We start from the raw sequence: 21,077 nt of genomic DNA on the forward strand, positions 1-21,077 counted from the left end.
ATCCATCGAAGCTACCGCAGGTCTTTTCAACCATCCAACCGAGCAATATTATCTTAGAGTTGGATTCATTAACGGCGTTCGACAAAAAGAAGAAATAAATAAAGAGGGCATTCATCTATATCCTGGCAAAGTTGATCTGGGACAATAACTACTATAGTACGATCCCTTTTCATTCTTATCTTTTTTATTTCCTAAATAAAATTCGTATTGGTTGAAAAAAAACATAGACACATATGTAAACCTATATATATATATATACGATTTTATATATCTATATATATATATAAATTAATTACACTTGACATAATAATAATTATCAGTTTTTTAAATGTTTTAGCTGTTCGAAAATGCAATTCTTCAACCACCATTAGAAATAAAGAAAGGAGAAAGTGGATCTCTTTGTTTAACTCTTCATCCACCACAATTGAAATACATTCACCAATTCACTTGATCCATCGGCTTCCAAATCCAATCATACTCAATGACATGAAGGAAAAAAGGTCTCGTGATTGAGGGAGAAAAAAATTAAACAAGAAAACAAAGGATGGTCTCAATTTTTACTGTTTAATCATTCTTGTGTGCTCTTTTAATCGGTCGTGGTTCAAAGCCACCTTCGGCTGTCTTCTCAAGTGAACAAGGCATGTATGTTCCCATAATTCTATCCCACACGACAAAGAATAGTTGAGAGAAGTCGTATTTTCCACTATATAGATGATTTTGGATATTAGTGGCGAAATCATAATTCTATCCCAATTGCATGATTACATAATAAATCAATATGCTAGAAGCTCTTCCAAAATTTTCATGGTCTTTTCAACAGGCTTAGGACCCATGAGATTGCAACTTTCGAATCCAACAACACCACTAGAGCTTTTTGGCCCATCCAAGTTGACTTAGAAAATTACTTCAATTAATATTTTTATGATTAATGGTTGATTTAGTCAAAATATCATTAGTCATTTTATATATATTATGTGACATTGATGTGACGTATTAATATATTATAATAAAATGTGATATTTTAATTAATAATAATTTATTAACTATTAATTATAAAAACTTATTTGATGCAAAATAAAAATATAAAGACTTAATTAAACGCAATAAAAGAATAAAGACTTATTTAAATTATCTTAATAATTCAAAAAAATTTAACATTATATTTATATATATATATACAAATTAATTACATTTGATATAATAATAATTATCGATTATTAGGATGTTCCGTTGTTACTATGTTGTGCCAAACGTGGTATCATCCATCAATATATATTAATAGATATGTGATCGATTTAGATATATGTACCAATATATTTGTGAAACTTGAAGATTAATTTATTAAAATTAAACAAACAAATAAAAAGTTCGAGAAAAGTCGTATTTACCAAAAAAAAAAGAATACACTTAATATAAAATATTCTCTTTACTTCTCGATGGTTTTTTCCTTTTTTTACTTTCATGAAAATTAAGATACAAATTTTTTATTTCATAATTCATATTTATTATTCTATTCATATAAATAATGTACAACAAATTTCAAATCAATTAAAATTGTAAAGTCATTTTTTATCTCATAACAATTTTAATTACTAATTATATGTTTTACGTGATAATATTTTTGATCAATATAATATAGATATCGTAATAATTTGAATATTTGCATGTAAGACATGTATGATTGTAAAACCTAATAATTAATTATTAAAATATTAACTGTATAAAAAAATAAAAAGATGTAATAATTAATAATTATTACATTAGTTTAACTATATTCATTAATGCCTTTGCCAAATAAAATGTCCTTATCTTCACTAATCAAATCAAATCCTCCAATTTCCATTTTTTTTTTCTCAAAAACTATTCGTTCCTTACTCCCCATAGTATCCACATAGCAACCCCCCATATTGTCATTCCTCTACTTCTCTCTTCCTCATTATTTCCTAAAGTCTCCCACTGTTCCATGAAAAAGGTCACTGCCCTTGGCATGCACCCTAACATCCCCCACCATTTCATAATCTCTCCCCAAAATCTCCAACTCCAATATCATTTAAAACTTCTTTCCAAAAAGTTGCATTTCCTAAAGACATTGTTTTACTAAAAGTTTTGGGATCTTCATATACACTTAGTAGAATTGGTGTTTCATTTAGTATATTAGTTTTATTTCCTTCAACTAGAAAAACAATTGAATATGAAGAAACATAATTAGAATCTAAATGTTTCTTTTTTCTCAATCTTTGACTCTTTCTTGGCTCGATAGATTCATTAATTTCTTTTCTTTGTTCATCAATTATTGGAGCCATTTCAACTTGCTTTTCCTTTTCAAAATTAACAAAATTGTAAACAAATTTATTTTCAAATAAATCAACATGTATAAGTTCAACTATAACATTAGAATTTAAATCAAGTAATTTATATGCTTCTGAATTTTGTGCATAAACAACAAAAATACTTTAGATGCGTCTAGGTCTTAATTTTGTCGTATGAAGATAAGTGACTTTATAATAAGCTATACACCTTCACACTTTAAAATAATTCAAGTTTGATTTTCTGCTTTTATTCCATAATTCATATGATGTCATAAGTAATTTTTTAAAAGAAACTCTATTACTTATATGACATACTGCCAAAAGTGTTTCTCCCCAAAAATTAAAAGGTGTCTTTGCATTTAACAATATACTATTTACCTATTTACCAATATTCTATTTTTTCTTTCGGCAAATCCATTATGTTGGGGTGTATAATAAGTTGTTTTTTGATGAATTATTCTATTCTCTTTACAAAATACAGAAAACGAATCTAGAAAATATTTTCCTTCTCTATCATTTCAAAGAATTTTAATATTTTTTTTATTTTCAACAACAGTTTTAAATTCCTTGAATTTGTCCAATGCTTCATCTTTTGTTTTCATTAAATAAACATGAGTGAAGTGAGAAAAATAATCCATGAGCATTATAAAATACCTTTTCCCTCCTCTTATTAGTAAACCATTTGGTTCACAAATATCATAATGTACAAGTTATAATAATTCTAATTTTCTTTAGCTTTTGGAGAGGTTTCTTAGTAATTTTTGCTTCAACACAAATTTCACATTTTTCAAAATTATCTTTTTGACATGAAATATAACTATCTATATCATTAAATTTAAAAATTGAAAATTTAAATGACCTAGTTTAGCATGCCATAAATAAGAAAAAGCTCAACAATATAAGCAAAATAATTATTCATTTCATTGATATTGAGTTTGAACATTATGTCATAGTAATATCCTTTTCCAACAAATACAACATTTTCGTTACTACAACTTTATCGAATTTTAGTATAATCCTAAAACCATTCTTACACAATAGATGTGCTGATACAAGATTTTTTTCTAATTTTAAAATATGAAAAGTAAAGTTAATTTTTGCTCTACGGTAAATTTTAACTCAACCTTTTCTTTGCCAAGTACCTTTTGGTCTCTTAAGTTCTTTATAACTCTTGAATTGTCTTTTGTCATTGGAAACATGAATATTGGCATTGAAATCTAGCCACAATTCTGAACGTTTTGTTACAATAGTCATATGTGTTTCGGTAACCATTCCAATACGTATTTCAATTACCATCACGTTCAATAAAGTTTACCTTGTTTCTAAAACTAAAAGCAACAAGATTTTCAGAATTTTTGAACTTGCACTTCTTGATAACATGTCATTTCTTTCCACAACGATAACACATTTTATCTCTCTTAAATTTCTTGGATTCTTGAAGTAATTTTTTTGGACTTTATTTTTTTTTTATTTTCTAGAACCTTTTTCTTTTTCACTGATGAGGTTTACATTTGATCCAAGAATGAGTGCATCTTTAACACAATTTTTTACCTCAATATGCAAACGAGTTTAAAACTCTTCAATAGTAAGACTTTTCAGAGAATACAAAATTTTCTTCCTATATCCATTCCAAGAATGTGAAAGTTTGGACAGAATTGCTCCCATTTGAAGTGAGTTAGGAATTTTGATTTTTAGTTCACTTAATTTAAAGGCCAAAATTTATAACTCATGTACTTGATCCATAATTGGTTCGGTATCCGTCATGGTAAACTCGAAGTATCTCAATGCAAGAAATTTATCCATAGATTTTTTCTCCTTTTTGTATGTTTCCTCAAGTGTAGTCCAGATCCTTTACTGAAGTTTTATGTCTGAAGAGATCATAAAATCAATTAGTGAGAGAATTGAAAATATATCCATGACATATAAACTCGTCATGTTTTCGTTTTTTCATATTAACTGGTTACAGCAACAGTTGTTGTTGCAACAATATTTTCAAAAGGTGTTGCCTCTGCTGATGTGATCTCTTTTGGATTTGATGGTCAGTCCATCTCAAGAACATAATGAATCTTCATGTGGTTAACAGAAATACTATCTTATCCCTACATTTAGTGAAATTCGTTCTATTGAATTTGTCAAATTTGATCACTTCCTGATTTTGGAAGTGAACGTTCACATTTGAATCCAGTCCAATCTCCATCACGAAACAATTGTGAAAAAGGTTTTGAGAATATACCTTAAGATTGTTAGAAATATTTGAAAAGAAAGAAGAAATTTTTAGAAAAAAGAAGAGTATGGCTTTGAAGACAAGAATTAACACTTTCTTTAAAGTATTTTCTAAACTTGCAATATATAACAAAATCCTTAACATACTTATCAGAATAGTGAAAATAATAGTATAATAACACTGTTTATATAATAAGCCAGCGTATACCTCTTTCAATATAAAAACTTGTTTCCTTTCATAATATAACTCTTCAAATAATAATTTTCGTTCATAATCTAACTACTCAAAAATTATAATTAATAAGATAACTTTTTCCGAATTCTTCAATCATAACTTTTCATCAATAACAGTTTTCATAAATAATTTTTTATTATTTAATTTAAAAAATTAAAATAATAAAATGAATTATTTATTAATATTTTAATTCAAGAGTCCAAATACCAATATTAACAAAAATATCTAACACACAAGCCAATAGTCTTGACCAAGTCACTTTTTCTGTTCTAACGCACGAAAATGTTTATTTTATTTTTTCATGTTTTGCAATTAGTATCAAAAGAAAGGTGTTTTTCCTCCTCGCAATTATTTCATTTTAATTTAGCTTCAGTTGAATGTTTGTGAGATTTTTAACACATGTGGCATATGTTTAATTTTAACACATGTGGCATATGTTTGTTCCACTAGTAATTAATGATGGGGATAGGGTGTGGTTTTGATCAATTTGGAGATTATAGCTATTCTTTCTTACGAAAGTGTGCAGGGTTTTCAGGACTAGGAGCTATCATTCAGTGATAGTAATGTCTTGTGCACTTGGTGTGTTAACGAGGAGACAGGTCATGCCATCATAATTGAAGGACATGGTGCTTGATTTTCAAATGGTGGAATCTTCCTTGGGTAACCCTACGTAAGGTAGGGAAGTTTATCCAGGGGTGGGATGGTAATTGTCATAGAGACTGTTCAAAAAATTAGTGGATGGTCATTTTTGGTGTAATTTTTTGGTTGAGAATGTATTTTTTGAGTTTAAATTTAATGTGAATGAGTCGACAAAAGAAAAGTTGGATCCAATGAATTATGTGTATTACAAAATTTTCGTGGACATGTTCATGGAGTGTTTCATATGTGACTAGTTTGGAGTCAAAGATTCTAATAATGTTGAAATTATGATAATCTTTTATACAGTTAAATTATTCTCAACCTCAACATGGGTTGACTTACACAAACTCATCATTGAATCGGATTTCAATGTAGCCATTGCTTGGACAAAAGAGATTACCTCAAGACCTTGGAATCTTTGACAGTGTTTTAATGAAATTTATGCTTTGTGTAACGTGATCGGTGACATTTTCTTCCCCCAAACATACAGCGAAGCCAATTGAATGGCTGATGTTTTAGCTAAATTTGGTGTTCACCGGAGTGAGATGTTCTCTATCCAGAGTGGTGAACTTTTAGCTTCTCTCTCCCCCGTCGGGTATATCTCCTTGCTCCTGGTGTTTAGTGCGTTATGGATTTGTTGAACACGTGAAGGTTGGCTGCAAATGTAATGATGTGTTTCACTGGCCGCTGAGTGGGCGGTTATGCCTTAATTGGTGAATTGAATGGGGAGTCGCTATCAGATATTGGAATGTACGCCCCATCTGTTTGGGTCTGTTGACATTGTTGTGTTGCTTTTGAAGTCTAGTTTATTATACGATGTAATGGGACGAGGTTGTTAGGGGCAAGGCATCAATGTCCTAATGCTGTTTATATTTGATTGCTGTATTGTAAGGTGTTAGCTCTAGACTGACGCTATCTGGTTTCAGGTCTCCTGACCATTTTTGATGTTCTTCCTCGGCTCCGCCAAGCTGTTTTGTATCAGACTAATTTGATACCAAGGTACATGAAAATTGAAAACTTCGTAAAAATTTCAAGACAGCATATTTCCTTCACAAGCCCAATTTAGGAGAAAAGGCCTTCCAGGTCACAATTGGGTGATCCAATTACGAAAAGACTTATGAATATCCTCATTCGTTTCATTGACAAAAATAAATAACAATATATTAATCGAGCACAATCATAATCTCTGCATATATATTCTGTTTGAGAAATTAGATTCGAATCATCCAAAACCAGCATGGCTACGACGAGTTGTCTAAATATATCAATGAAGGAAGATGGCTGCCCTGCAGACCAAAACAATGTGGGCAACATAAGTAATTATAAATATCATTTCAGTCTGTGTTAATAAATATCCGGATAGTAAGATATAGATAATTTTAGAGTTTATAAAAAAAATAACGAATTTATTTCGTGAAAAATGAAAATGTCAGTACAAGAATTTATTTACAGAAAAATATCTATCAATAAAAATATTACCAAGTGTCCAAAATCAATTATGTCCTGTAAGTTGCAATAACTACAAGGAAAATGTTTGACTTTAGAATTTTATGTTTATACTTATACACGAAGATATAAATCCTCATTAAATATAATGAATATTTTTTTATTCATACTCATTCTCTCAAAAATCATATATATATATATATATATATATATATATGTATNCATATATATATATATATATATATATATATATATGTATATAGAAATTTTTTATGACATCGACATTTATTCTCAATGTCTTTTTTATACAACTCATGAACATGCAGTGAGAATAAATGTGAGTATATGTAAACTGCATGGTTTTGTGTACTAAATACTTGTAATAATTTAGACTAATTATCCTTGCAGGTTTTACCAGGCCGCAATTGGAAGCCCCCTCCTCTTTTCTCAAGTGAATAAGGCATGTACGTCCCCAAAATCCTATCCCACATGACGAAGAACGGTTGCGAGAAGTTGTATTTGCCACCGTAAAGCTGGTGGTGGAGATCATGGAACGCGGTGTTGTTTCTGAAGAAGAAGTGAAAGGGATTTCCCGGGAGCAAGATCCCGCAGTGGTCGTCCACTGATTTGATGGTGCCGAAGGAGAAGAAAAAGATGGAAGCTCGAGGGGACATGCCGGAGACGACGAAGGCTAATGCCCCACCCACTGTGTCAAAGATAAACGCTTCGAGTGGATGGTTATAGATGGCACCGAATGTGTAGGGAACGACGAGGCGGTGGTGCCGGGAATGGAGGTGGCGGTACAAGAACTTGTTGTGGTGTATGTATCTATGAAGAAAATATTGGTAAGTATCCAAAACCACCATGGCTACGATAAATTGTCTGGCTATGACAATGAAGGAAGATGGCTGCGCTGCAGATGCCCCTGCATCATTTCCTCCTATGACCTGCAGATGCATAGAAACAAGTCAATATCAAATTCAGGAACAAAGTTTAAACAAGGAAAAAAGTGAAACCCATCACTACACATACCATGTACAAAAGAATGGCCGCCGTGACTTGAAGGAATTGTATCAAAAGGACGCCTTTGATGACTGTCCTTTTAGAGACCAAATTTTTCTCATCCTCCTCTTGCTTTGGATGCAATCTGTAATTGTCACAAGACCCAAAAGCCATGTACATCCCTGAATAAACCCAATACACAACCACCGGCATGAAAGCCCCCAGCAATTCATCTGATAACCCCAAAGCAGTCATAGCAAGCTACAGAAAAAATTTGGAAGTTAAACCCAAAGCACATGACAATATCGAAACCCCGCCCCCCCCCCCTCTTCTTCAATTTATAACAAAGAATATGAGAAAGACACGCTGAAGGGAGCTAAATTCTTCAATTATCATCATTAATTGATCACGGTACAATAAATTAATAAAACTTATGTGTATCCATTGAAGAGGTGTACCGTATAAATAAAATTAACTAACTAATACAAATAGTTTTTAGTTTCCGATGAAGATTTGAGAATCCCGAAGTGGAAAAATAAATGAGAAAGCCCACGGTTTCACACATTACTTGGTTGGAGCTTGGAACAATGGATAGGAATCCATCGAAGCTACCGCAGGTCTTCTACAACCACCGAACCGAGCAATATTATCTTAGTGGTGGGTTGCATGAACTTGTCAAATCAGGAATTAACTGCTGTTGGATTCATTAATGGCGTTTGACCAGAGGAAGAAAGAAATAAAGAGGGCATTCATCCATATCCTGGCAAAGTTGATCTGGGACAATAACTAATATAGTACGGCCCCTTTTCATTCTTATCTTTTTTTTTTCCTAAATAAAATTTGTATTACTTGAAAAAAAAATAGACACATATGTGAATGTATATATATACGATTTTATATATCAATTAATTACACTTGACATAGTAATAATTTTCACTTTTTAAATTGTTTTAGTTGTTAGAAAATGCAATTCTTCCACCACCATTAGCAATAACGAAAGGGGAAAGTTGATCTCTTTGTTTAAGTCTTCTTCCACCGCCATTGAAATACATTCACCAATTCACTTGATCCATCGACTTCCAAATCCCATCATAGTCAATGACATGAAGGAAATAAGGTCTCGTGATTGAGGGAGAAAAAAATTAAACAAGAAAACAATAGGATGGTCTCAATTTCTACTGTTTTAGTTATCCATGTGTGCTCTTTTAATAGGTCGTGGTTCAAAAGCCACCTTCGGCTGTCTTCTCAAGTGAATAAGGCATGTATGTTCCCATAATTCTATCCCACATGGCAAAGAATAATTGGGACAAGTCGTATTTTCCACCATATAGATGGTTTTGGATATCAGTGGCGAAATCATAATTCTAGCCCAATTGCATGATCACATAATAAATCAATTTGTTGGAAGCTCTTCCAAAATTTTCATGGTCTTTTCAACAGACTTAGGACCCATGAGATTGCAACTTTCAAATCCAACTCCACCACTAGAGCTTTTTGGCAGATCCAAGTTGACCTAGAAAATTACTTCAATTAATGTTTTTATGATTAATAGTTGATTTAGTCAAAATATCATTAGTCATTGTTTATATATCATGTGACACTGACGTGACATGTTAATATATTATAATAAAATATTATATTTTAATTAATGATAATTAATCAACTATTAGTTATAAAAATTTATTTGACACAAAATAAAAATACAAAAATTTAATTAAACGCATTAAAAGAATAAAGACTTATTTGTATTATCTTAATAATTTAAAATTTTTTTAACATTATATTTTTTATATATCTATATAAACAAATTAATTACATTTGATATAATAATAATTATCGATTATTAGGATGTTCCGTTATTATTATATAACTTATGTTTTTTTAATTCACATAACTGTGTTGTGCAAAACGTGGCATCATCCATCAATATATAGTAATAGATGTGTGATTGATTTAGATATATGTACCAATATATTGTTAGGTGAGGACTGATCATGCATCATATACAAATAAAACGCAACGAAAATAAATTTAAAAATTAAATTTATACCTCACTTTTCTAGGATCTCTTTCATGTCAAATCGAGTACAGAATTAAATTAAAATAAAAGTATATGATCATATCACTTTACCAAAATAACAAAGGTTGATGAATCCTTTGTTAAACCACCAAATCAGCCTTCAAAAAACTCAACCACCTTAGCCCGGTTGTTGCAAACCAAAGCTGTCCAAGGAATCCTTGTGCAGCCTCTAATGGTGATCCACACCATGAATGAGAAAATCCTTCTTTAAGGATTGAGAGTGCTATGCCTTAATAATATGCTAGCAAAGATGAGTTTCATAAACTCATAATCCACACAAAATTGTGGGGCTGTACACAAAAATAAAAAATGAAGTGAATGAAGAATTATTTTTCTTCACACAATGAACGGCAAGACAAAAGAAGTTCTAATGTGCCGTTCACTCCTCTCTTTTTTTTTTTTTCAACCGTTTCCACACTTTTGTTTGGAGGCTATAGCAAGGTATTTATACCTTGGATTAATGTTAAGCCATAATTACAAAACTATTTTGTAATTGCCAATTAATCCAATAATTTGAATAAACAATTTAATTAAGTCCTTTATAAGCCCATTTAACTTAATTGTTTAATTTAATCAATTAGGCCCAATAACTTAATTAAACAATTTAATCAATTAAGCCCAACAATTTAATTAAACAATTTTAATCAACTAGGTCCAATGACTTAATTAAACAAATTTAATCAATTATGCCCAATAATTTAATTGTTTAATTTAATTGATTAGGCCCAATGACTTAATTAAATAATTTAATTGATTAGGCCCAATGACTTAATTAAATAATTTAATTAATTAGGCCCAATAATTTAATTAAACAATTTAGTTAATTAGGCACAACTTAATTAAACAATTTTAATCAAGTGCTTGAGAAACTCATAACTTCTAATTTGATTAAGTCCAACTCAATCACCTTTCCCATTTTATTTTCAACATTCATTTTAGGTGTGTGATCCATTAGGCTTCTAACATGTTAGCAATGAACTCAACATATAATTTTTAAGTTAAACTTAGAATTAGATAAATTTAAACTACTTTAAATTTATCATTAATCAAGTTACCTACCTAGAGTTCATAGACCAAGATTGGGATTTAGCAATCCATCATGGCCACCCAAATGTTAGAAGAGTCAAGATGGTTTGACTCAACCTTTCAGTATAATTCATTCTCTCATCATATATCCTAGAGATGATAAAAGTATGGTGCAGTGTCTACTCTTATTGATCTCCATATTTGTTCTTAAAGTTTGATCATCAGCTTTATAAAGATTTATGAAACTCCTTTCATAATCTTTAAGTCGTCTTGGCCAAGAACTTCAATAAGTTGATATCAACTAAGAACAATTAGGATATGTCCCCTGCATCACTTGGGGTGATGATTCCTATCTTGACCACTCATTTGCCTTCACATGCTTCATACAATACCCAAAAGCATCATGTTTAAGCATCTTTGGTTAGGCACCCGTACGAATGAAATCAAAGTATATCACTCCACACATAAGACAACCTAATGTCTCAAGTTTAAGGAGAATTTACACAACTAACACATGAGAAGTATTGCATAGACACTTGAGTGAAATACCAAATGCATTTCTCATCGCGGGTCATGTTCAATGAACTTACTCTCCTAGGCAAGCACCTACATTTTAGTTTCAAATATCTCTATACTTCAACTTGTGAGATCGGTTGCTTACTTCTCAAGTAAGGAATATAGAATGTACCAGTCTCTAAGTATTATTGATGTCTAGTCTCAATGATACATTGACCAGAAATATTTTGAGATTACACTTTGATGCATAAGGATCTCATAACTATAACCCATTACAGTTCCCTTGCAAAGCATATTAATCTTATGGACTTCATCCAATTAGACTTATAACTTATTATAATTGATGTCTTATTGATGAAGGAAAACTTTTAATCATTCAATATGAATGATGTTATTGCATGATTGAAATCAAGCCTTAACAAATCTCAATTGGCTGCAGAGCTCATCCCAACATATATTTGTGAAACTTGAAGATTAATTTATTAAAATTAAACAAATAAATAAAAAGTTCAAGAGAAGTCGTATTTACCAAAAAAAAAAGAATACACTTAATATAAAATATTCTCTTTACTCCTCGATGGTTTTTTCTTTTTTTACTATCATGAAAATTAAGATACAAATTTTTTATTCATAATTCATATTTATTATTCTATTCATATAAATAATGTACAATAAATTTAAAATCAATTAAAATTGTATAGTCATTTTTTATCTCGTAACAATTTTAATTACTAATTATATGTTTTACAAGATAATATTCTCAATCGATATAATATAGATATCTTAATGATTTGAATATTTGCATGTAAGACATGTATGATTGTAAAACCTAATAATTAATTTATTAAAATATTAACTGTATAAAAAACTATAAAAAGATGTAATAATTAGTAAATATTACATTAGTGTAACTATATTTAAATCCCTATATTTTATGTATTGACCTGTTTTGGTACCCCATAATGCAAGTGAATTCCTAGTGGTCTCAATTTACTAATTCATCATTAATTCCTGTGTGCTCTTTTAGTTTATATGCAGGCCTAACTTGAAAGCCTCCTTGGGCTCTCTCCTCAATTGTATAAGGCAAATACGTTCCCATAATCCTATCCCACAGGGAGAAGAATGGTTGGGAGAAGTTGTACTTGCCGCCATGAAAATGATGGTGGACGTCGTGGTAGGCAGAATTGTTGCTGAAGAAGATGTGGAAGAGGTTTCCGGCTGGAAGCCATAGCCCGCAATGGTCATCCACCGATTTGATGGTGGTGAAACAGAAGAAAAATATCGAAGTTCGAGGGGACATGCCGGAGAGCAAGTAGGACAAGCCACTACCCATTATGTCAAGGACAAATGCCTCCAGCGGATGATTGTAGAATGCTCCAAATGCATAGGGAACCACAAGCCTGTGATGTTGGGAATGGATGTATCTGTACAAGAACTTGTTGCGGTGGAAATATCTATGCATGAAATAGTGCCAAGTATCCAAGACCAACATTGCCATCACAAACTGTCCTGCAGAAACAACAAGGGAAGTCGATGACTGGCTTTTAGAAGAAGCCCCAGCATCATTTCCTGTCACCTGCAATAGAAAATGGAAGCTTGAAACAGACCATGGAACTCATGCAAGAATCCTAAATTTTCAACTAGAATTGTTGCACTGTAATTCTTGCAGTACATTTGGTTCAGAAAATGAAATAGAAAATAATTGAATAATTATTCTGTGAGAATAGAAATAAAGCAGGAATAACCAAACATGCATGAAACAAAATAACAATAAAATACCTTCAATAAAAAGATGGCTACAGTAGCCTGAAGGGTTTGTAGAAGAAGAACATTGTTTATGACAGTCTGTTTAGTCACCAAATTCTTCTCCTCCTCATCTGTCTTAGTATGCAATCTGTAATTCTCGAAGGACCCTAAAGCCATGCAAATCCCTGAATAAATCCAATAAACAGCAATCGGAACAAAAGTTCCCAGCACTTCATCCGAAATTGGGAAAGCCATCTTTCTTCTACACAGTGTCAAGAAACCCCAGCCTCAGGAAGTAAAGCACTTGAAAAATCTTGGAACTACCTCTTATAGAATGGGGATGACCTTGAAGGCCAAACCCTTTTAGAGAGCTATTAATGTGGCTTATTTTACTATATTCCTCATCAAGATTATTATTCTCAAGGTAAGAGGTCTCAACAAAATGAAAAATTGTTTTGTTTAGTTATGTCATTCATTTTCTTCTTGAATATAATAAGGTCTAAATAATAAAAAAAAAATCTCTTAACCATATACATTTTTGTAATTAAACGCTTATATTTTTATCGTATTTAATTAAGCTATTTTTTTCTGTGTACCCTATTGAATTCTTATTCTTTTATTTTACTTAATTGAGTTCTTATTTCGAAAATATAACCGAGAATTGTTTTGCAATATCAACTGTCACTTCCTATATACATGAAATTTACAAAAAAAGAGTTGTTGATGTAATATTGCATGTCATCAATTGATCTTATTATATTTAATTAAAACATTACGTCAAATTACACGTATTTTTATAATAAATAAATAATCGTAATTTTAAAATACTCATTTTTAAACTGTATTTACAGTTTTTTTAATACATTCTACTTAGCTCTTACTCGGTGAGCAACAATGAATAGTTGTAATTATTTTCCTCTTTGGGGAAATGAAAGGTGGGAAACCAAATCCAGAAAAATATCATTACAAATATTAATTTATAATTTGGAGAATTGAAAATAACACCCATTACTCTTCATGGACGGGTAACGAAATGTTTTCTCCCGTCACGAGAAAAATTTAGACTCCATTTGATTTATACTTTTATTATTCGATATTTGTTTCTTAAAAAATTATTGTAAAACAAGAAGAAAAGTAAAAAAGTAAAGTTATAATTGATTAAAAAGGAATAAATAATTAAAATACAACACCAACACTGTAATAATAATTAATTCATATAAAAATATATAAAGTATATTTTAAGTCCACTTAGTTTGATAAACTTAAATCAGGTGCATTAAAATCCATTAATCTCATTGAAACTTTTTAGAAGAAAGGTTAGGCATGCATAAATTTTTCCAAAACCCTATCATTAATAGGTTATTAATTATAATAAACATCATTACAAAAACTAATTTAGAATTCGGAGAAGTCAAGCACCCATTACCCTCCACGATAAAACTTTAGACTCCATTTGATTTATATTTAATTGTTTATTTTTTGTTCTTGAAAAAGTTATAATAAGATTAGAAAAAAAAAGGGAAAGGTACAATTGATAATTAAAAAATACAACACTAATCATAAAGTAATAATTATTTTATATAAAAATAAAATCATGTATTTTGTTTTCTTTAAAATAATTACATATTTTATCTATAGTAATTCTCTAATTTTTTTATTTTCTTTAATCTAAACATGTTTATTCTTCTTAAAAGTAAATAAATATATATAATAGCTACTTTTAATTACTTTTAAAATAATAAGAATCTTTTTTTATTATTATTATTTGCCTCGCCCAGATATTCAAGGATTTTGTTTTAAGAAACTTAACTGCGAGGATGCTTCTTTTCTTGAGATGGCGATCACCATGGAGGAGTTAAACGTAATAGGACTGTTATAAACATTCTTGGCGCTTAGTGAAAGATGACATCTTTGCTTTTGTTTCTGAATTCATGTCACCTGGGAAGCTTGAGAAAGGCATCAACTCCTCGTTTATTGCTCTTATTCCCAAAGTTGGCAATCCTATGTCTTGAAAGGAATACATCTAATTCCATGTATTCAATAAATTAACAACTATCATTAAGAATAATATTCTTTATATTTTTGTTATGAGATACGAATAAAAAAATTAATTATATATGAAAAAAATATAAAAAATTAATTACAATAACATGTTATAATTATTTAAGAAGATCTTTTGCTATTTTAATCGCATAATAATTACATCATTTATATGTCAAATAATATTTTATTAAATTGTAATTATAATAATAATAATATTCTTAACCAATAAAAGGACTAATCTTTCAAAAGTCTACTTAGTTTGGTAAAAACGTAAACCAAGCACATTAAAATCAATTAATCTCACAGAAACTTTTTCTTTAATATTTTGCCAAAAGGGAGTGGGGGTTAGGCCTGCATAAATATTTCCAAAACCCTACCATTAATAGGTTATTAACTTCAACATCTTTATTGAGCAAAAAAAAAAGGGTTATTAACGATAATAAATATCATTAAAAGGCATCATTGATTAAAATCGAATAAATAATTAAAAAATACAACACTAATCATAAAGTTATAATTAGTTTATATAAAAATAAAATCATGTATTTTGCTTCTTTAAAATAATTAAATTTTTTATGCATAATAATCATCTAAAAGTTTTATTCAGTTATTTGTTCCTTAATCTAAACATGTTTTTTTTTCTTTTTAAAAGTAAATAAAAATATGTATAATAATAATAATAATAACAATAATATCAATAAAACTAAATTTTAATTTTTTTTTCTTTTCATCTTTACTTTCTTGATCGAATGACAACCTTACGTGATGAATAAGAGTTAGCTAAGTTTGTGTTTCTTCAGAAAACCTATTATAAATAGGTTATTAATGATTAAAAAGCTCATTATTTCCAATAATGGTTAATTTTACTATTTTTTTAATATATTTAAAACAAAAGTTTTGTTTTTTGAGTTGCAGAAAATTAAAAAATTGGATAAAAAAGAAACATAACAAATATTTAAATCTCATTAATTAAAAAAAAAGGAATATCACAATTTTTAACTAAGGAGAATTTAAAACTATCCAAAGTCCCTAATTAAAATGCTAAGAATTTTTATAATTTTTTGACATAATATCTAAAAAAACCCTTAAATTATTTAAAAAAATTCAAATAAGTCTTTATACTTTTATTACATTCAATCAAGTCCTTATATTTTTATTTTAAATTAAATAAGCCCTTATATTTGATTTTGAGTTAAATAAACATTTATTACTAATGATTGAATTAATAAAAATGTCATTTGTCATTCTATATTACATGAAGCTGATATGGCATGGTAAAATATTATAATTAATGATAATGTAACGTACTAATTTAGCATGCTAACATAATCATATGGTATTTTTCACTTTCTATATTATTGTCATATGTCAGTGTCATGCAAATATAAATGATAAGTGATATTTTGACTAATCATAATTAGTCAATTATTACTAATAAAGGCTTAATTGATCAAAAATAAAAATATAATAGTTTGATTGAATGAAATTAAAAATAAAAAAAATAAATTTTTTTTTAAATAATTTAAAAACTTATTTGAACATTATATCTAATTTTCTAGAGAAAATAGGCCCAAATTTAAATAGATGCAGAAGCCCATGTCAAGCCTTTTTAGTGAAAATAGGCTCAAATTATTAAATGAACATTGGGCGGATTTGCCTTGTGTAAGTGGGCTTCATGGGCCTGTTTCAAGTATTCATCTTTGGCTGCAAGAAACTAACCGCCATTGCCTATATAAGTTCGTTCCACTGAGATTTTTGGCTTTCCCATTCCTACTGTGATTCACTGATTGTGCAAACAGAAGTTTTGCTCTCGAAAAGTTCCTCTAATGGCTTTCCTTAGTACTTACTGCTGCGATGATCTACAGCACGTCGTTTACCAACCTCGGCTTGAACCAGTATCCCGTTACCCCACTCCCCGCTTCGTTCAAGTTGAACTAACCATCAGCCTTCGAGTCGACCGCAAGTGCCATTATAGCTTAAACGACTAGTTCATCGATCTCGAGGACGAGGGCCCTTTCTCCTCGGAAGAATTTCTTCGTTTCGATCTCGATGTTTTGAGAGACTATCATCGGGCTTACCAAGTTCTTGCTCCCGTGCTAGGAAGACTCTTGGTCGCCAGCAACGTCTTTCTTACGTTCGATCCTATCATTGATGACATCATCCGACATGGGCTTAAAATCGAAAACTGGGCATCCAACAGGGGACGTGAAGTATTGATTTTATGTGCAGAGTTATGGGGAACAGTTGTGGAACACATAGAATACCAGGAAGAGGCGGTTTTGCTGGGAAGAGCTTTGGAAGAATCGGCGTCGGAGTCTGGAATGGTTCCCGCGAAGGAGTCATCGGTCAAGAGGATGCTGAAGAGGGTTCGAGTTGAAGCTGGAGAGTGTGATCAAAAGGCTGGACAAAATATCAAGAAAAGGCTCGTGAAAGTTGAAGATTGCGTGATCTGTTTGGAAGTATTTAAAGTTGGATCAGTGGCTTTGCAGATGCCTTGTTCTCATACTTTTCATGGTGATTGCATTGAAAAGTGGTTGAAGCAAAGCCACTATTGCCCTGTCTGCCGGTTTGAGATGCCGACAGAGTGAACACCTTTTCTTTTTTTAGTTTTTCTTGCTTCTAGTCAAACAGATAAACCTCTTCTAATTTTGGATAACATGTAAATTGCTGTTGAAGAGGTTTTTCTTTTCATTAGTTTTGCTTATTTTAGTTATTCTGCTTCAGCTTGTGCAATAAATAAATATAACTTCTCTGATGCATTACTAAAATTCTGAGGATTGTTGTGTGTTCTGCACTGCAATTGATGTTTTCTGTTGATATTCAGTAATGGGTTGATGCTGTTGGTCTGGTGTTTGATTTCTGCTGGTGCTGATTCTGATAAATTGATGTTTTAGGCTTGGTGTATTATATAGAGTCCCCTGCATGTAGTTGTTTTTTTCCGTACTTTTGCCGTGACTATAGTGTGAATCTTACCAGGCATTTGTTCTGTTTCTTAGCCAGGTCCATATGGACCTGCTTCTTTTACTTTTTATCTGGCTCATGCCAGCCCTTTATTTATCCAGCTTTATGGAAGCTTAATTAAACTTCACTTAATAAGGCAACTGCAGGGGTCACGATGCTAGGAACACTTGTTCAAACTATTGTCCTTGTTATCATAACCTGGAAAATTGACTGGGATAAACACATAATCTGGTTTGCAATGTTTAAACTTTCTGTTGTATGAAATCTCACTTAATATCCAACTTCCAGATTTGTGTACATTATCTGCATGTGATCTTAGCTTGTACCAGAATCCAAGGAAGAAAACAGCAACACAGAAAATAGTGCCTGAGGGGCAAGCTTCTTTTCTTCCGAGTGGATTCAGATTTTATGTTGCTATCGTTTCTTGAAGTTGAAGCCAGTGACTAATTCACTGCTGGGAATTTGATTAACTATCTTTTGGAATTCTTTGGTGTCAACTATGCATATACCAAAATGAAATAGCTGCAGTTCTTCTTAAGCATATTCACCTCTTGGCTCTTGGTATAATTACATGTTACTGCTTTATGTTTTCTGCAATGTCCAAAGGGTAGATTGACACTGCCAATCAGTTGTAAATTATAGCAAGCCTTCTGCAGTCATGTTTTAAATCAAAATGCTTCCCATAACTCAAGGGAGAGCTCCAAACAGAAGAAAATTTTGGTTGGCTATCCATGAGAAAGGTGATTACTGCAGTTACCAATGCAAAGGTAATTCAATTTGGAATTTTTGTTTTTATTCTTTCTTTTTTAATAATATAATGTTTCTGAACTTGGCTAGCTAGCTTAAATAAATCATTCCATAGATTAATACTGACAGGTTTTACTATTCTTTATGCAGAGATACTGGAATTCTAGCTGCAACTGGGACCTCTCTGAGAATTTCAGCTGCATGAGGCAGATAACAAGCAGTAATGGAGTTTCAGGTAATGAGACTTTACTATTCTGTTACTCTTTATATACTTTTTTGTTCTATCAGCATATACTTTAGATGAACCAATGAGTAGATCAGTGAGCAGTGAGGAAGCAGACATTGTTACAGAGATAAAAACACCAGAAGAGGCAATATCAGGCAGCCCTGAAGCTCTTGATTCACCATCTTCTTCCTACAAAGAATCAGTCAAGACCAAGTCATTTTATAACAAAGACACCCAATTTTCCACTGACCCCTTATCTTCTTCTGCTAAAGGGTATAGAACAATGGTTACCTAGGGGACAGAAAGCAGATTCCATTAAATGGTGGAAATAAGCAGATGCATCAACCTTAACTATGTATTAACCTCATCATATATAAATAAAAATAGTAATTATAAATGCAGAATAATGATGTTAATGATAAAAAAAATATGAAGAAAATATACAATATAAGTTTCCTTTGATTTGAATAACAAAACAAAGTGTTTTTTTTACTTTAAGTATTAAGTTTAATGGTAAGCTAATATATTACTCACTTAAAGTAAATTTAAATCCCATTCCCCAAATAAAAAAATTAGTATTTATTTTCTTTTCAATTATTAAAAAAAGATACATATATAACTTGTCAATATTATAAAATATCAACAACATAATAAATCTTACCAAATATAATTTATTTTTAATGTCAAAATTTTGGAATTTTTTATTATTTTTTCATAAATCTGAAATTTATTTTAATTTGATTATTTTTATGATTCATTAGTTTCTTTAAATGTGTAATAACAAAATTGGATTTTACATACAAATTACTAAAATTAAAATTTTAATTAGACAAATTGAGCATAAATATTTTAGTTTACTTTTATGAAACGAGTATTTGTTTCCCTGGCGGCAAGCAACTACCTCCCTTCCCCCTTATAACGACCACCTGATATTTCCTTCTTGTTTCAGTATTTGATCTGAAACTTCCCTTGTTTGAGTATAATAAGTGGACAATTTTATTTTATATTTTTAAAATAATTAAGAACTCCATTAACCAATGGCATTAGAACAAAACCAAGTTCGAATGCTGCTGAAAGCTTTATATATCAGACCAGGATTTCCTTTGTGAGCAAGCAACCACGAGATTTTCAGTTATTGTTCTGATCGTTCAAAAGAAAACTCTTCCCCTCAAGATTTTTCTCCAATGGCTTCCGCTACTTACTACTACAACGATGACCTGCAACATATTGTTTATCAACCATTGGTTGAGCCCGAAATCTTTTACCCCACTCCCCCTTTTGTCCAAATTGAATTAACCATCACCCTTCAATTCCGATTCAGGCGACATTATTGCTTAACCGATCAGTTTGTCGAACTTGACGATGAGGGCTCTTTGTTCTCTCAAGAAACCATTCGTTTTGATCTCCGTGCTTTGGAAAGCCATGATCGGATTTACCAAATCCTTGGTCCCATTCTAGTAAGACTCAGACTCAACCCCAACGCTCGTCGGTCCCGTGCTATCATCGAAGAAATCATCACACAAGGACTTAGCATCGGAAACTCGGAGTCCAACAAGGGACGTCAAGTCGTACCTTTGCATGCACTGCTATGGGGAACGTTTGTGGAACACGTAAACGAGGAAGAGGAAGAGGAAGAGGAAGAGGAGGTTTTGATCGAAAGAACTCTAGAAGTATCGGCATCGGAGTTTGAATCAAGCAACTATAACATGGTTCCAGCCAAGGAGTCATCCGTCAAGAAGATGCTGAAGAGTGTTCGAGTGGAAGCTGTTGAATGCGATCAAAAAGTTGAAGAAAAAATCAAGAAAGGGCGTTTGGAAGCTGAAAACTGTGTTATATGTTTGGAGGAACTCAAGGTTGGATCAGATGCTTCTCGGATGC

General features: G+C 31.0%; 3 protein-coding genes across 3 annotated transcripts; 1 reads left to right on the plus strand and 2 right to left on the minus strand.

The window, feature by feature from the left end:
- LOC18610417 (sphinganine C4-monooxygenase 1) lies at positions 7,166 to 8,166 on the minus strand. The gene is made up of 2 exons (XM_007046057.2): positions 7,885 to 8,166; positions 7,166 to 7,799 (listed from the first exon to the last, which is right to left on the minus strand). Exons 1-2 carry the CDS (start codon positions 8,107 to 8,109, stop codon positions 7,245 to 7,247), a joined length of 780 nt encoding a protein of 259 aa, XP_007046119.1. The 5' UTR covers positions 8,110 to 8,166; the 3' UTR covers positions 7,166 to 7,244.
- On the minus strand, positions 12,345 to 13,509 carry LOC18610412 (sphinganine C4-monooxygenase 2). The gene is made up of 2 exons (XM_018114797.1): positions 13,256 to 13,509; positions 12,345 to 13,052 (listed from the first exon to the last, which is right to left on the minus strand). Exons 1-2 carry the CDS (start codon positions 13,475 to 13,477, stop codon positions 12,462 to 12,464), a joined length of 813 nt encoding a protein of 270 aa, XP_017970286.1. The 5' UTR covers positions 13,478 to 13,509; the 3' UTR covers positions 12,345 to 12,461.
- LOC18610418 (E3 ubiquitin-protein ligase DZIP3) lies at positions 17,092 to 17,853 on the plus strand. Its single transcript, XM_018115020.1, has 2 exons — positions 17,092 to 17,160; positions 17,254 to 17,853. The coding sequence occupies exons 1-2, from the start codon at positions 17,092 to 17,094 to the stop codon at positions 17,851 to 17,853; spliced, it is 669 nt and encodes a 222-aa protein (XP_017970509.1).

The sequence above is a fragment of the Theobroma cacao genome, chromosome 2, assembly GCF_000208745.1.
Source record: "Theobroma cacao cultivar B97-61/B2 chromosome 2, Criollo_cocoa_genome_V2, whole genome shotgun sequence".
Classification (NCBI taxonomy): Eukaryota; Viridiplantae; Streptophyta; class Magnoliopsida; order Malvales; family Malvaceae; genus Theobroma; species Theobroma cacao.

What these genes read in the sequence shown, in the direction of transcription:
- LOC18610412 (XM_018114797.1), bottom strand. Translation starts at nt 13,477, where the DNA reads ATGGCTTTCCCAATTTCGGATGAAGTGCTGGGAACTTTTGTTCCGATT. An exon ending in TAGCCATCTTTTTATTGAAG is followed by an intron (nt 13,053 to 13,255) that starts GTATTTTATTGT and finishes TTTCTATTGCAG; the next exon opens with GTGACAGGAAATGATGCTGG.
- LOC18610417 (XM_007046057.2), bottom strand. Translation starts at nt 8,109, where the DNA reads ATGACTGCTTTGGGGTTATCAGATGAATTGCTGGGGGCTTTCATGCCG. An exon ending in CGGCCATTCTTTTGTACATG is followed by an intron (nt 7,800 to 7,884) that starts GTATGTGTAGTG and finishes ATGCATCTGCAG; the next exon opens with GTCATAGGAGGAAATGATGC.
- LOC18610418 (XM_018115020.1), top strand. Translation starts at nt 17,092, where the DNA reads ATGGCTTTCCTTAGTACTTACTGCTGCGATGATCTACAGCACGTCGTT. An exon ending in ACCAACCTCGGCTTGAACCA is followed by an intron (nt 17,161 to 17,253) that starts GTATCCCGTTAC and finishes TTAAACGACTAG; the next exon opens with TTCATCGATCTCGAGGACGA.